Source organism: Poecile atricapillus, chromosome 8 (genome assembly GCF_030490865.1).
Source record: "Poecile atricapillus isolate bPoeAtr1 chromosome 8, bPoeAtr1.hap1, whole genome shotgun sequence".
Classification (NCBI taxonomy): Eukaryota; Metazoa; Chordata; class Aves; order Passeriformes; family Paridae; genus Poecile; species Poecile atricapillus.
Genome location: NC_081256.1, coordinates 6,571,822 through 6,585,229, shown reverse-complemented (window position 1 = coordinate 6,585,229; position 13,408 = coordinate 6,571,822). Strand labels below are relative to the sequence as shown.

The 13,408-nt window shown below is 49.6% G+C and overlaps 1 protein-coding gene across 1 annotated transcript; it reads left to right on the top strand.

Annotated features, from left to right (window-relative positions):
- The first annotated feature begins 125 nt into the window (after window positions 1–125).
- DNAJB11 (DnaJ heat shock protein family (Hsp40) member B11) lies at window positions 126–11,791 on the top strand. Its single transcript, XM_058843563.1, has 10 exons — window positions 126–285; window positions 566–722; window positions 3,518–3,615; window positions 4,530–4,662; window positions 5,595–5,737; window positions 6,319–6,401; window positions 6,921–6,978; window positions 7,471–7,582; window positions 8,111–8,270; window positions 11,414–11,791. Exons 1-10 carry the CDS (start codon window positions 218–220, stop codon window positions 11,476–11,478), a joined length of 1,077 nt encoding a protein of 358 aa, XP_058699546.1. The 5' UTR covers window positions 126–217; the 3' UTR covers window positions 11,479–11,791.
- The last annotated feature ends 1,617 nt before the right edge of the window (window positions 11,792–13,408 follow it).

The following is a 13,408-nucleotide window of genomic DNA, read 5'->3' as shown; positions in this document are numbered from 1 at the left end:
GCGCTCAGCGGCGACGCTCCGGCAGGCGATTGGCCGGCGGCGGTGAAGTGTGAGCAGCCCATTGGCCGGCTGCAAGCGGCGGCGTGCTCGGATTGGTTAGCGGGGAACACCCCGAGCTCCCATTGGCTGGCGGCGGCCGCCGGGGCCGGGGCGCTACGGAGCCGCCCGGACGCGCCGCTCCCGCCGCTCCCCCTCAGCCGGCAGGGCCGGGCCCGCCATGGCCCCCGCATGGATCGGCCGCCTCTGCCTCCTCCTGCTCTGCCTCTGCGGGGAGGCCGCCGCGGGGTGAGTGCGCCGGGCCGCGCCCACGGGCCTGGGGGCTTCGCCTCAGCACCGGGCCTTCCCCCTGCTCAGGGTCGGCGGCCGCGGCGCTGACGGGACCCCGCTCCCTTCCCCTCATCGCTTTCCTCTCTCCTATTTCCCCTCACCTCTTTCCCCTTGCCCCTTTCCCTTCCTGTCTCCCTCCCGTGCCCTCCCTCTCCCATTCCCTTCTCCCTCCCATCCCCGTTCTCCTTCACCATCTCCCCGTTCCCCTTCCCTCACCTTCTCTCTCCCCTCACGGCAGGCGAGACTTCTACAAGATCCTGGGGGTGTCCCGCGGCGCCTCCATCAAGGACATCAAGAAGGCCTATCGCAAACTGGCGCTGCAGCTCCATCCCGACAGGAACCCCGACGACCCCCGGGCGCAGGAGAAGTTCCAGGACCTGGGCGCTGCCTACGAGGTGAGGCTGGGAGCCGGGAATGGCCTCCCCGGGCTGGGAGGGGTGCATGGGGCTCGTAGTAAAACAGGCTGGAGCGTGGCCACTGAGGCTCGTGAGGATTCATTCTGTAGCATTCAGGGAACGGGGAAGGAGGTTTTTAGGGAATGTAAAGGCTCTTCCATAAGGTGCAGCTGGAATCCATCCTTCACCTGTTACCGTGTGAAATTCCATCTTCCCCTTGTTAATGTACTGAATTCTATCCTACACCTTTTATTATCACAGAATCTCAGGGTGATTTAGGTTGGAAGGGACTTAAGGATGATCTCATTCTGTCCCTTTGTCGTGGTCAGGGACACCTTCCACATCAAATTCCCTTCTTTCCTTCTCATCAACTTCCCCCTATTCCTACATCAAATTCCATCCTGCCCCTGTTAATACATCCAATTCCAGATACTCTCCCAAATGAAAAACAAAGATCCAGAGCATACCAGGTTGCTTGGAGAGCTGCTCCTGCCAGAGGACAATCCAACACTTCAGCTCTCTAAGCCAGGAGGAAGCCAAGGCACCAGGTTAAAATTCCTTGGAATTTATTCCCAGTTCCTTAAGGGAGAAGTGAAGGTGCAGCAGCTCCAAGGGTTTTAGGGCCTGGCTGGAATTAGTCTGAGCTGATGGGAAGTGAAAGGTGCTGGCCTTGGGTTTAGAGGATATTAAGTGAGAAAAGTAATTGTGGGTCACAGGAGGATTCCTGTTATTCCGTGATGATGTTGTGGCATGCAAATGATCCCTCACACTAATAGTGCTGTACATTAAATAAATCAAATGTAGATTATTGTATTGCCCAAAGGTCTGAAGTCAAAGCCTGCTTTCCTTGGGTGTATGTACAGAGTGATGGAATGCAGGCTGTTTCCTCCATGTTTTCTGTCCTTTTTGTCCTCCTTCTGTCACTGTTGGACTCCATCTGCTCCTGCTCCCCCTGAGCAGCAGAGATACCCAGAAAAAGGTGGTGCTGAAAAATTCTATTAGCAAGAGTTCCTGGCAGTGCCATGCTCTGTGGGTGGGAGGTTGGGGTCGTTTGGGAAGAACCCAGCTGCAGAGGAAAGGGTTTGTGCCCTGGCTCCTGCTTCTATCCCTGGTGCTCCTCAGATATGCAGATACTCCTCAAAAGTGAAGAACCAGCTGGCATTTATTTCTCTGTGTGAGAAAGAAAACTGTTCACTTTAGTTTTTTTCTCAGAGCTGGGACCCCTTTTTAGTCCAGACTTAAACAAACTGGCTTAATTATCACAGGGAAAACGAATATAAAGAAATTTCTTTTGGATAAATGTAATCCCCTATCACTTGCAGCACCTCAGGATTGATGCATGTGGAGCTGGGAGCTTGGTGCTGGTTCTGTGAGCTGGGATCTTGTTGGCACTTTCTGCTGCCAAAAGATTTCTCTGCCTTTTCCTCGAGTTCCAGCTGATTTAAATCTTTGCCAGCAGTTGAGATTATTCTTTCTATTTAAAAGCTGAGTGAAAAAAAAATGCTTGTAAAATCAAATCAGAAATCCAGTATTGATGTGTGTGAGGTTTGGAGGAAGCTTTTGGTGCCCTCCCTGCAAAGTCTTTATCTGTGTTTAGCCAGGACACCTTGGAGATCCTTCTGCTGAATGAGCTGTGGGATACAGTGGGTTGATTTGGTTGTTCTGGGCAAAATGGAGCCAGAATTGGGTGTCCCTTATAAACCAGAATTTTTCTCACCATAAAGCCTCTGTTAATAGCAGTGCTGCTCAGGATCTGGGCAGATGATTATGGCAAAGCTTTCCCAAAAAATTGAGGGGAAAGTAGGTTAGTGAACCTGCTCAGTCGCTTCATTTTCACAGGCTCGGTGATTCCAGCCCAGAGCTGTATTCAGCTGTTCCAGCTAGGAAGGAGACTGATCCCAGGAGAGGGAGCTAAGACTCTTTTACAAAGAGTCATGAGTCTCAGGATGGATTTGGGAGGAGTTTTCATAGGAATCTCAAGTGGCAAAGGGAGAACTGAACCTTTACCTATTGGGTGAAAGTAGTGAAGTCAGTGCCGATTTTTTCCCTGTTTCTAGCATTTATCAGTGGTTATAATTCCACAGAATCCCAGGATGGTTTGAGTTGAGAGGGACCTTAAAGCTCATCCAGTCTCACCCCCTGCTATGGGCAGGGACACCTCCCGCTGGACCAGGTGGCTCCAAGTCCCATCCAGCCTGGCCTTGGACACTTCCTGGGGTGGGGTAGCCACAGCTTCTCCAAACACCCCAAATTCAGCTGGTGTTCATGTTTTAGCTGCTTTTCTACCTGTTGAGTTGCTTCTCCATCAGTTCCCTCTCCTGTTCAGCCTTCTGAAAGCCAACCTGCCAACTCTGGCTTTTCCAAATATGATTAGTGGGGGAGGAAGGGCAGGGAAGATGAAATGTGACCAGAGACTTGTGGATCTCTGAGGCAGGAAAGAGCAAAGATCAAAACTTAGGAAATAAAATTGATGCTTAGAAGTCTTAAAAGTCATGTCTGAGACACAGGGAGGGTGGTATGTGATTATTTGTCTCAGTATGTCCTACTTTGTAGGATTTGAGTTATTCTTTCTGATTATTTTTTGATATTTTACATAAAGTCCATGTTTATGCTTTCCAGGTTCTGATTTTTTTAATGAACAAAATGTGCTTGTTATGATCTTAACTTTTCTAGACAGCACAGCAAGCAGGTCTCCTGTAGTGTCCCCAGTGAAAAGTGCTGGGGACCCTCAGAGCCTTGTTCAACACCTCTCCTCAGCTCCAGATGAGCCTTTCCCACATCCCTGCCTTTTCCAGGTGCTGTCAGACGAGGAGAAGAGGAAGCAGTACGATGCCTATGGTGAGGAGGGCCTGAAGGATGGGCACCAGAGCTCCCACGGAGACATCTTCTCCCAGTAAGGAGGTTTAATCCCTTTGGGCTGTCCTACAGCTGCCTCTCTGATTCTGTGATGCTCAAGCACCCTTTTGATGGGGTTTTCACCTGGCCCAGGGTCGCTGAGAGTTGAGAATTTGAAGAAATACATTTACAGTGGGTATCCCACATGCAGTTTCCAGTTTTGGTGTGGCCTAGTCATTGCTGCAAGCAGGAACGAGTAGAGACTTCCCTCTTCAGCACATCTGGGTACTGTGGGTGATTTTTCAGATGCAGCACCTGCTTCAAACATGTGGAAACTTTCTCAGATTATCTGTGTGTGGTTGGGGTTTAACCTGTTGTCACACATCACTTTGGGGACACTTTTTCTTCTGCAAAGCAATGCTGTGGTTACTTGCACTGCACCTGTGGAATTTGGAGAATTAAAAACCAAAGGTACTTGCACATTGCTTGGGCAGAACCTGATTTTCTGCTCCTTTGGATAAATTTCCTGAAATAATTCCAGAAGTTGCTCAGCTCCTGTAATCCTGGGTGAGGACTTGCACTGCTGCTCTGCTCTGTTCTGGGGGACAATATGCAGGATTCCTAAGGAGTTTTCCTCATCCCTCTTGTCCTCAAACTACAGAAAACCAACCTGCTAGCAGTGACTTGCAGCACTACTCGGAATTTACACCTTTTGGTGGTGGCAGCTGAGCAGCAGTGCAATGTGGAGAGCTCAGATTTTGAGTGTTTTGCTCTGAATTTTGTTTTCTTTAGTGCAGAAAACTCTTCCAGAGTGGCTGCTTTGTTTGAAGGCTTTAGTTGTGTTCCGCAGGAGCAAAAAGATGTTCCTGGGTTTACTCTGGAGCTTTAGGACTGCTAGGAGGCTGTTTTGTAGTGGAGTAGAAGCATTTTCCCAGAATTCCTTCCTGACCTAATCAATGTGCTTAACTCCAGCTTCTTTGGGGACTTTGGATTCATGTTTGGAGGAAACCCTCGCCAGCAAGACAGGAATATTCCCCGAGGAAGTGACATCATCGTGGACCTGGAGGTCACACTGGAGGAGGTGTATTCAGGAAACTTTGTAGAAGTAAGTTTACTTATCTTAGTGTTTACAGGTGTTCCCTGGTTTGAGGTGCCTGACCAGAGCTCAGAATATCTTCTCCCAAAAATTAGCAGCTGAAATGGATTCTCCATTTCTGTGTCTGGCAGTGGAGGATGTTGTGGTGCTGTTTCCTGTAGTTTACTGAAGAAACCACACATTTATTCACCTTTTGCCTCTGGCAGTGTCTCCATGAAGTGTGATAATACTGATTTATTGGCTGTCAGTCACCAGCTCAGCTTGATTAGTGCAGCAGCCCAGTTGGAAGAGATGTAACTTGTCCTTGTGTACAACTTCGGGATATTTGAGGGGCTGTTCATAAGCTTCAAATTCACTTTGCAGTTCTTGCAAAACCACATTGAGGATTTTTCAGTCTCCTTTTATGGCCAAACGTGTCATTGCAAGTTTCCAGATTATATAAAGTTTGAAGAGTATGTGGAAAAGTATTACCTTCTTTCCAGCAAGCTCCATCTCTGGTGCTGACAATCCCTCCTGTCTCCATGTTGGCTTTCCATTGGTTGATTTTGTGTTGTGGCTGTTGGGGGAACTCCAGATAATTTTCCTGTTGTGTGGGACAAGGAAGTGTCATAACCAAAGCATGGGGTGTTCCATCCTAGTGTTACCTTTCCTCTATGGAAAGGTGTGGAAAATGAAGAGGAATAGCAATAGGAATGTCAGAGAGAGCTTTTCTGGTGTTTAACGTGTGATCACAAGGTGAAACTTTGTCAGTGTTTTGCTGAGGCCACATTTGGAACTATTATGGCAGCACCACACAACAGCATGTCCCTGCCCATGGCATGGGGCTGGAATAAGGTGATCTTTAAGGTCCCTTCCAAACCAAAACATTCTCTGTTCAGAGAAATCCAGACCCTTGTGGAGACCCAGGAACGCTGATATCAACCTCCCCCTCTTCCCTGCAGGTTGTCAGGAACAAGCCAGTGGCAAGACAGGCGCCTGGCAAACGGAAATGCAACTGCAGGCAGGAGATGAGAACCACCCAGCTGGGGCCTGGGCGCTTCCAGATGACTCAGGAAGTTGTTTGTGATGAATGTCCCAACGTCAAGTGAGTTTGGTGCTCTTTCCTGCTCCACAGAATCATAAATTCCGTGATTTTATGTAGCGATGTAGGGATGTTTATTCCAAAACCCACCGCTAGGTGGGGGGGACGCACCTGTATTCCCAGGAAGAACCGGTGACTTTGGGAAGGCTTAACACAGGCTTAACACGGGGTTCTCATAGCCAGGGAGCCACTCTTTATTCTTACCTGCTGGATGTAGAGCTTCCCTGTTTCCTCTTCCAGCCTTTTATTCCTTGCACAGTCACACTGCAGTGGAAGTTCCACAGCTAAATCTGAACGGGAAGCACACAGCTGGGAACAGCTGGATTTGGAATGCCATGCTGTAGTCACACACCCAGATGCTGACTGTGTATTTGGGAGCTTTCAGCTTCACCTTCTCTACTCCCTGAGTCTCATCTCGCCAGAAAGGCAGCTCTGGCCCTCTAGGTTTAGATGTGAGCAAGGAGAGCATGTGTGAGCTTTGTGGGGGTGTTCTCCTTACCACAGTGGCACAAATTAAAAATTGAGATGAAGTTAGAATAAATAAAGTTGAAAACTGAGAACTGGGTGGCTCTTCCCGTTTTCAGGCTGGTGAATGAGGAGCGGACGCTGGAAGTGGAGATAGAGCCAGGGGTGAGGGATGGCATGGAGTATCCCTTCATCGGGGAAGGTGAGTGTGTGCTCAGCTCTGAGCTGCTCCTCTGCCACGGTTCTCTGGCACTGGCAGTGCCCAAGCCCCCCATGTGGTTGGAATTGCTGTTCCTCTTCACGTGCTGGAATCCAGGAGCATGTTCCTACATCTGGATAGCACAGTTCCACTCCCTTAGCTGGGAGTGGGGACATAAACAAAACCAGCTCTAAAGCCGATGTTTCCCATAATACTTGAGCAGGAGCATCTGTTCCAGGCTTGAGCCTGTGAAGGGATCCCCTCTGCCCTTCAGTGACTGAAGGACATCATTAATATGCAAAGGTCTCACAGAACAACAGAGATGTGACCTTGCTGAGGCAACCCTCAGAAAGCCCTAAGCTCTTTAGGATATGTTTAAGCAGAATTCTGATCATCTCAAGATCAATTACTTGTTTTTTTCTCCCTTTGACTTGTGAGCTGCAAGTCTGTAATATCCTGCTTGTCTTTCCATTTCTTCCTAACTCGTTTCCTTTAAACAAAGCTTTTCTTTCTCCCCCACAGGTGAGCCCCACGTGGATGGGGAGCCAGGAGATTTGCGCTTCCGAATAAAAGTTCTTAAGTAAGTCTCTGGCCTTGTTAGGCTCTTGCTTGGCCAGATGGAGCTTGCCCTTCAGCAGGGCAGGTGCAAGCCTGGCACTCAGGGCTGTGCAGGATGCTCAGCCTTCATGGTTCTGGAGGAGCTGGACTTGAAGCTGTTAAAAGTGGAATTATCAAAGTACCTTAATTTTTTTGGCTTGAATTCACCATGTGTGATTCAGAATAAATATCTTTTTCCTAGCACACAGTCTTGCTATTGTAAGGAAATGCACTACTAAGAAAATTGCTGAGTGAGTCAGGACTTCTTGCCACACCTCACCACTCACTGCCCTAGAAATAGAAAAGACACTTATCAGTGCATATCTTACACAGGAAAATGAGGCTAAATTTGATTCATTCCCCACTTCCCTTCCTATTTATGATTTCTTCTAGCTCCCAAATAGAAGGAAAGAAACTCAAGGATGTGTTTCCCCTCCAGGGAAGGAGAAAAGTTCAATGGCTCTTATTTCCACAGGCACCCAGTGTTTGAAAGGAGAGGAGATGACTTGTACACAAACGTGACAATCTCGCTGGTCGAGGCACTGACAGGCTTTGAGATGGATATTGCCCATTTGGATGGGCACAAGGTGAGGCCTAGGGTGTTGTGTGCATCCCAAATTCACCTGCAGCTCCGTGCTGAGGGTTGGCTTGCTCAGGGTCTGGTTATCCACAGTATTCCCTCTGTTGGAGCATTCCAGGCCAATTCCCATGGAGCCAAAAGGGGCCCTCTCTACAAGGGGTGCACAGTGTGTGCCTCACTTCCAGGCTAACCCAGTTCTGGCATGTGTCCAGTAAAACTGCCTGGACCCACTGGATATCACTGGTTTTGGCAAGGAATCAGTGCCAGTTGGAGCTTTCCAGTGGGTTGGAAAGAGTGTTGGAGTATTGGGGTGCACAAACACAGTATGGAGTGTCCAGGGAGGGGGTGAAGTCCCCATCCCTGGAGGTGTCCAAGGAACACCTGGATGTGGCCCTCAGCGCTCTGTTCTGGTTGACAAGGTGGGGATCAGTCATGGCTTGGACTCAATGATCTTGGAAGTCTCTCCCAACCTCAATGATCCTGGGATCCTGATCCTCTAACACTAATAATGTTCTAAAATTCCTTTTCTCCCCAGGTTCACATTGCCCGGGATAAAACCACAAAACCTGGTGCCAAGCTGTGGAAGAAGGGAGAAGGTCTTCCAAACTTTGATAACAACAACATCAAAGGCTCCCTAATAATCACCTTTGACGTGGAGTTCCCCAAGGAGCAGCTGACACCTGAGCAGCGGGAAGGTGCGTGTCCAGAGCCCTGAACCTGGCACAGCTCATCCAGGGGCTGGAGCAGTCAGGAGGAGTCTGCAGCTCCAGATGTCCCTGTGCCCCTTGTCCAACATAACACTGTTGGCTGATGGCCTGTAATTGACTCCCACTTCCCCTGGAAGTGAGGAAGCTTGGCTGCTGTGGTTGTGGCTGAGGTTGGGATGTGCTGCTGCTGGAATGCAGCTCTTGGCAAGTTTGCAGGTGCTTTGTTTTGATGCTGCCCATCTGTCTGACCCCACAGCCTTGCTGGGCTCAGCCTCTGTCTGCTTTGCCTCAGCTGGAATGGGATCACAAGGGGTTTCCAGCCCCTGCTGCTACTTTCTTGGAGGCAAGACTTGTGGAAATCTCTGATCCAAGGATGAGGAATGTCACAGTGTGTCAGGAGAAGGGTTGTTCCTCCCCGCAGCTCCTTCCACCCTACTCCCCCTAGGACAGATCTGCTGCTCAGCTTCAGTGCTCAAACGGAAACCTGATGAACCATGTAGGAATCCTAAAATTGCCAGGAGGGTAAATCCCATACTCCTAGCAGGGAATTCTTTGCTCCAGCAGCCTCTGTGGTTCTGCTGCTCCATGTCAGAGTAAGAATCAAGGACCTCATCCTTTGCCATGGGACAAAGATATTCCTGGCATGTACTAGTGCAGCTGTTCAGGAAATCCCCATCCCCAGAACTTCTTTCAGAGCTTCTTCTGAAGTGGATTCATATCTTTTACTGGATTTCCTGGACTCCTCAAGTTTGCAGTGGAAAGCCAAGTGCTGGGTGGGTTTTATTCCACTTACTGCTGCCTTGGCCACACTGTGCCAGCTGCGCTGTGCAGTCCAGTTGGTGGCTGCAGCTCCAGATGTCCCAAGGCTCTTCCTGCAGCTGTTTGGGCTGGGAGGTCTGTACTATGGGCTATGAGAATGATCCTGGTTCGTAGTTTTATCCCTGTGCTTTCCTTCTTGTTCCAAGAGCGTTGTGCAGGGCACAATGACCACATCACTGTGGAGTCTCAGTCCAGGCTCTGCTGCCCTTCCAGAAGCTTCATCAGGCAACAGCAGCTCTGAAACAGATGTGAGGTTATTCCATCTGTTGCTCTTGGCACTTTAGAGGACACTGGGCAAGGAGCAGTGACAGAAGCCTCCGTGTTTTTGACAGAATTGCTCACACACCTCTACGGATATCCGGGAGCAGAGAGATGATGGCACTGGCATGGGTGTGTTCAGGCACAGGGCTTTGGGTGTTTCTTTGCCTCCTAAAGCAATTCCACATTTCCCAGGGGAAGGTGACTGGGTTGGCAGTCAGATGCCTTTCAGTGTGCTGGGTATCTCCAAACATCCATGATTTCTGGAGTTTTATGAGGGAATAGGTCTATCCCTGTGCGTGGCAGCAGTTCAGTGTACACATTCAATGGAAAACTGTAGGCTTCAGAATTCAAAACATCCCTTTTTTCCTTATTGTTGGCAGTGGTCCTCATTTCTTATCTCCTGACCACATGCCTGGCTCCTGGGGCTCTCAGAAGATACTCTGGCTCCGAGAGCACCACCCCGAGCTTTGGAGTCACAGCAATAACATCCCTTCTTTCCTGCAGTGGGACTTGATCACTGTTGATCAGAGCTGCTCTGTGCTGTAACCTGTCACTTCTTGTTGGTATCAGCAACATTTCAAAGGAAAAATTGACTTCAGGCTGTAAAAAGTGCCTGAAGTGCAGTAGCACTAATTGTTAGGATTCCTAGTTGAAATTCCTGACTAAACCTCAGGTACATGTTGAAATATTCTGCACTACTGAGGATGTTCTGTTGAGGCCGCTGCCAGGGGTGTGGGAGCTGCTGGGAAATGAGGTGTGGGATGGTGGTAATCCCAATTATTTCAATGTTCCTGGAGCACACCTTTCTCCAGCTATGCCCTTCCTTTCTAAGAATAACACATCCAGGGGCCACATCCTCTCACCCACTAGCTAGGAAGTGACTTGGAGCCCCCTCTGGATGTCAGAGAGGAAGTGAATTTGCCTTGGAGAATGATCTGTTCCTAATAATGAGCAGCTCCTGGACAGGGGTTTGCTTTGTCCTGGTGTTCCTGAAAAGAGTTCAGGAATCTCTGGCCATCAGGAAAGGAGCATGAGAAGTTCTTGCCTGGAAGAGAGACGTCCTGTTTCCAGTTACTACTTCCAGGACAGTTTTCCAGTATTTTAACACAGCTACTGTTACCCTTATGCATCCCATCACTGGTTTTCAAGGACAGTAGAATGTGTAGCCAAAAAGGTTTAAGGATAGACAAGCAGGACAAGGGTTGCAGGGAGACAAACTGTTTTTTAGCAGGATTTCCTGAAGGATTTGCATGCCTGAAAGGTTGGAATTTTTTCTGTACAAGTAAATTGGTTGGTTTCATTACTGATAGTCAATCTAAATCTCCCCTGGGGCAACCTGAAGCCATTTCCTCTCATTCTGTCCTGTGTTCCCCTGAGCAGAGCCTGACCCCCACCCAGCTTCCCTCTCCTGTCAGGGAGCTGTGCAGAGCCAGAAGGTCCCCCCTGAGCCTCCTTTTCTCCAGGCTGAGCTCCCCCAGCTCCCTCAGCCTCTCCTGGTGCTCCAGCCCCTTCCCCAGCTCTGTTCACTTCCCTGGACACACTCCAGCCCCTCAGTGTCCTTCCTTTAGTTATTTGAAGGTCACCCACAATGTTGGGAGTTTCCCTCTGGTTTGGGTTCTGGTTTGGGTTCTGTTTTGGCTCGGTGGTTTTTGAGGCTGCTCTGAGCTGTGTCCTGAGGGGCTCCAGGGCAGTGAGTGACCAGGCTGAGTTAATCAGAGGGGACTCCCTCTCTAATCTCTGGAAAAACAGTGACACATCCACCCTTGCCACTCTGCTTCCTCTGCTCCGTGTGGACTTGCCCTTTAAGCAGCAGTGGAGACCTGCCAGTTCTTCCCTGTCGTGCCGACCCCAGGAGATGAGCTATTATGGATTTAAGGGCTGACTCACTCTTTTAGCCTGTTTGGTAAGAATTTGATACCAACAGATCCTTGAACTGCCAGTTCCTTGGAATGTTTAGTGTACAGGATTTCAGGAATGGGGAAGAAGCATTGGAAAAGTCATCCCACTGTCTTTGCTGTGCTCTGTGTGTGACACTCTTACTTCTCTTGCAGGTCTCAAGCAGCTGTTGAAACAAGGATCAGTGCAGAAGGTCTACAACGGATTGCAGGGATATTGATGTGTGGAAAAATTGGACTTCCCTGGAAATGCAAAGTCAGATTTGTTTGCAGTCTTTTCTCCTGCCCACTGTAGAAGAGGGAAGAGGGAGGGGGGCGATGGTTGAGGTTTAGCTCATCTTTGGTTTGTAAATTATGGAAGTGCTCAGAGTTTGGGGAAATACTTTTTCAGGACATAACTGGTGCTGCCTATCATGTTCCACGTCCTGGAACAACAGAGATTCCTTGAGCAGGAAAACATAGCTGGGGAAAGAAGTTTTAAATTCCACACGGATTGGAATTTCTGGTTTTTAAATATATTTTGATGTGACTTTTCTTGGCCATCTCAACGTATTTTCATAGCTGTTCCTGCTTTTTACATCCTTCGTGTAAATTTCTTCTAAATTCCTGTTGTTTTGGGGTGATATTTTTAATCCCAGCCCTTCCTCCCCTTCCCCTCTGAGTCCAGAGTGTGGTATTGGTTCAGAGTCTAGTTTTGGGGCAGGAATACTGGTGCTGTTGGGAGTGCACTGGGGGCTGTGTTAGGCCCCACAATTGTTTGGGAAAAGAGTCTCTCGATGCCTCTGGGCTCTCTTAACTACCAAGTCCCAAGAGTCAATGCCTGGTTTGAAATTTGAAGTTGCACCAGCTTAGCAAAGACTCCTTGGCCATGGTGGAATTTGGGAATGGCTCCTCATGGCCTTGGTTGTCCCTCGTTGCCCCCACGTGGAATCAGTCTGGAAAAGCTCCCTCCCCTCCTGCGCTCTGTCCTCCGTGAGGACGGGTGAGGCTGATAGGAATAAAGTGTTGGAGTTGGAATGGCAAAACCTGCCTGGTGATGTGTTTCTGGGACAGACCTGGGTTTCCTTGTGCCAGGCAGCAGCAGAAGTCATGGAATCAGTAAGGCTGGAAAATCCCTCTGAGGTCAAGTCCAACCATTGCCCCAGCACTTCCCAGGCCACCACTTCCCCGTGTCCCCAGGTGCCACATCCACACATCTGTTAACCCCCTCCAGAGACAGGGACTCTGCCACTGCCAGTGCTTGACCACCCTTTTAGGGAAGGAATTTTCTGTCATATCCAATCTAAACCTCCCAGGAGCAACTTGAGGCTGTTTCCTCTTGTCCTGTCACTTGTTCCCTGAGAGAAGAGCCCAGTGCCACCTGGCTCCACACTCCTTCCAGTTCCTTCAGGGATCTTGGGGGCTCTAAAGTGGGATCCTTCCAGCTTCTCCCTACCCCATTCCCTATTTGGGAAGTGGATGGGCTGTGGTTTGCCTACAGGGAAGTGTTTGCTGCAGCAGATGCAGCCTCAAGGTGGATTTGTTTTGGGTTTATTCCTTGTTTTCCTTCCTTGGGAGCAGGAAGCAGCTCGAGGTGGGCACAGCCCCTATGTCCATGCTGCCCTAGGTCCAGCAAGTCCCACCCACCCCTGCAGCTCCAGTGCTTCCAACCAGTGGGAGTGACGCAGGGGAAGCAGCAGCCCCGGGAAGATTTCCTGTTGGATCCTGTGTACATTTGCCTTGGCAGAGCGCAGCAGGGGCTTGGGGAGCAGCTGAGACAAACCTGCAATGCCAAACCCTTGGTCTCTGCTTCTCCTCAGAATCCATAAGGATAAAGTGGTGACCCCAGCTGAGGCTGCTTCCTCTGCCCATGATGCCCAGTCTTTTCCAGGTGCTGCCTCTGCTCCCTCTTAGTTCAAGTTTCTAGGAAACCTCAGATTTCAAAGGAATTCCTTCCCATATCCCTGTGCATGGGGCTGTTTGCTGTCATTCCAGCCCCTTGCAGCCCTGCTCACCTGTAGCAATAAATCCAAAAAGCCAAGATTTTACCCCCAAGCTCCAGGTTTGTCCCCAGGGCAAGGCGTAACCTCTCCTACCTGCACCCCCAGCAGCAGCCAGCGGGTTTATTTTGTTCCTGCTGCTGCTTTTCCTTTCCCTGCTAATTCCTTTCCT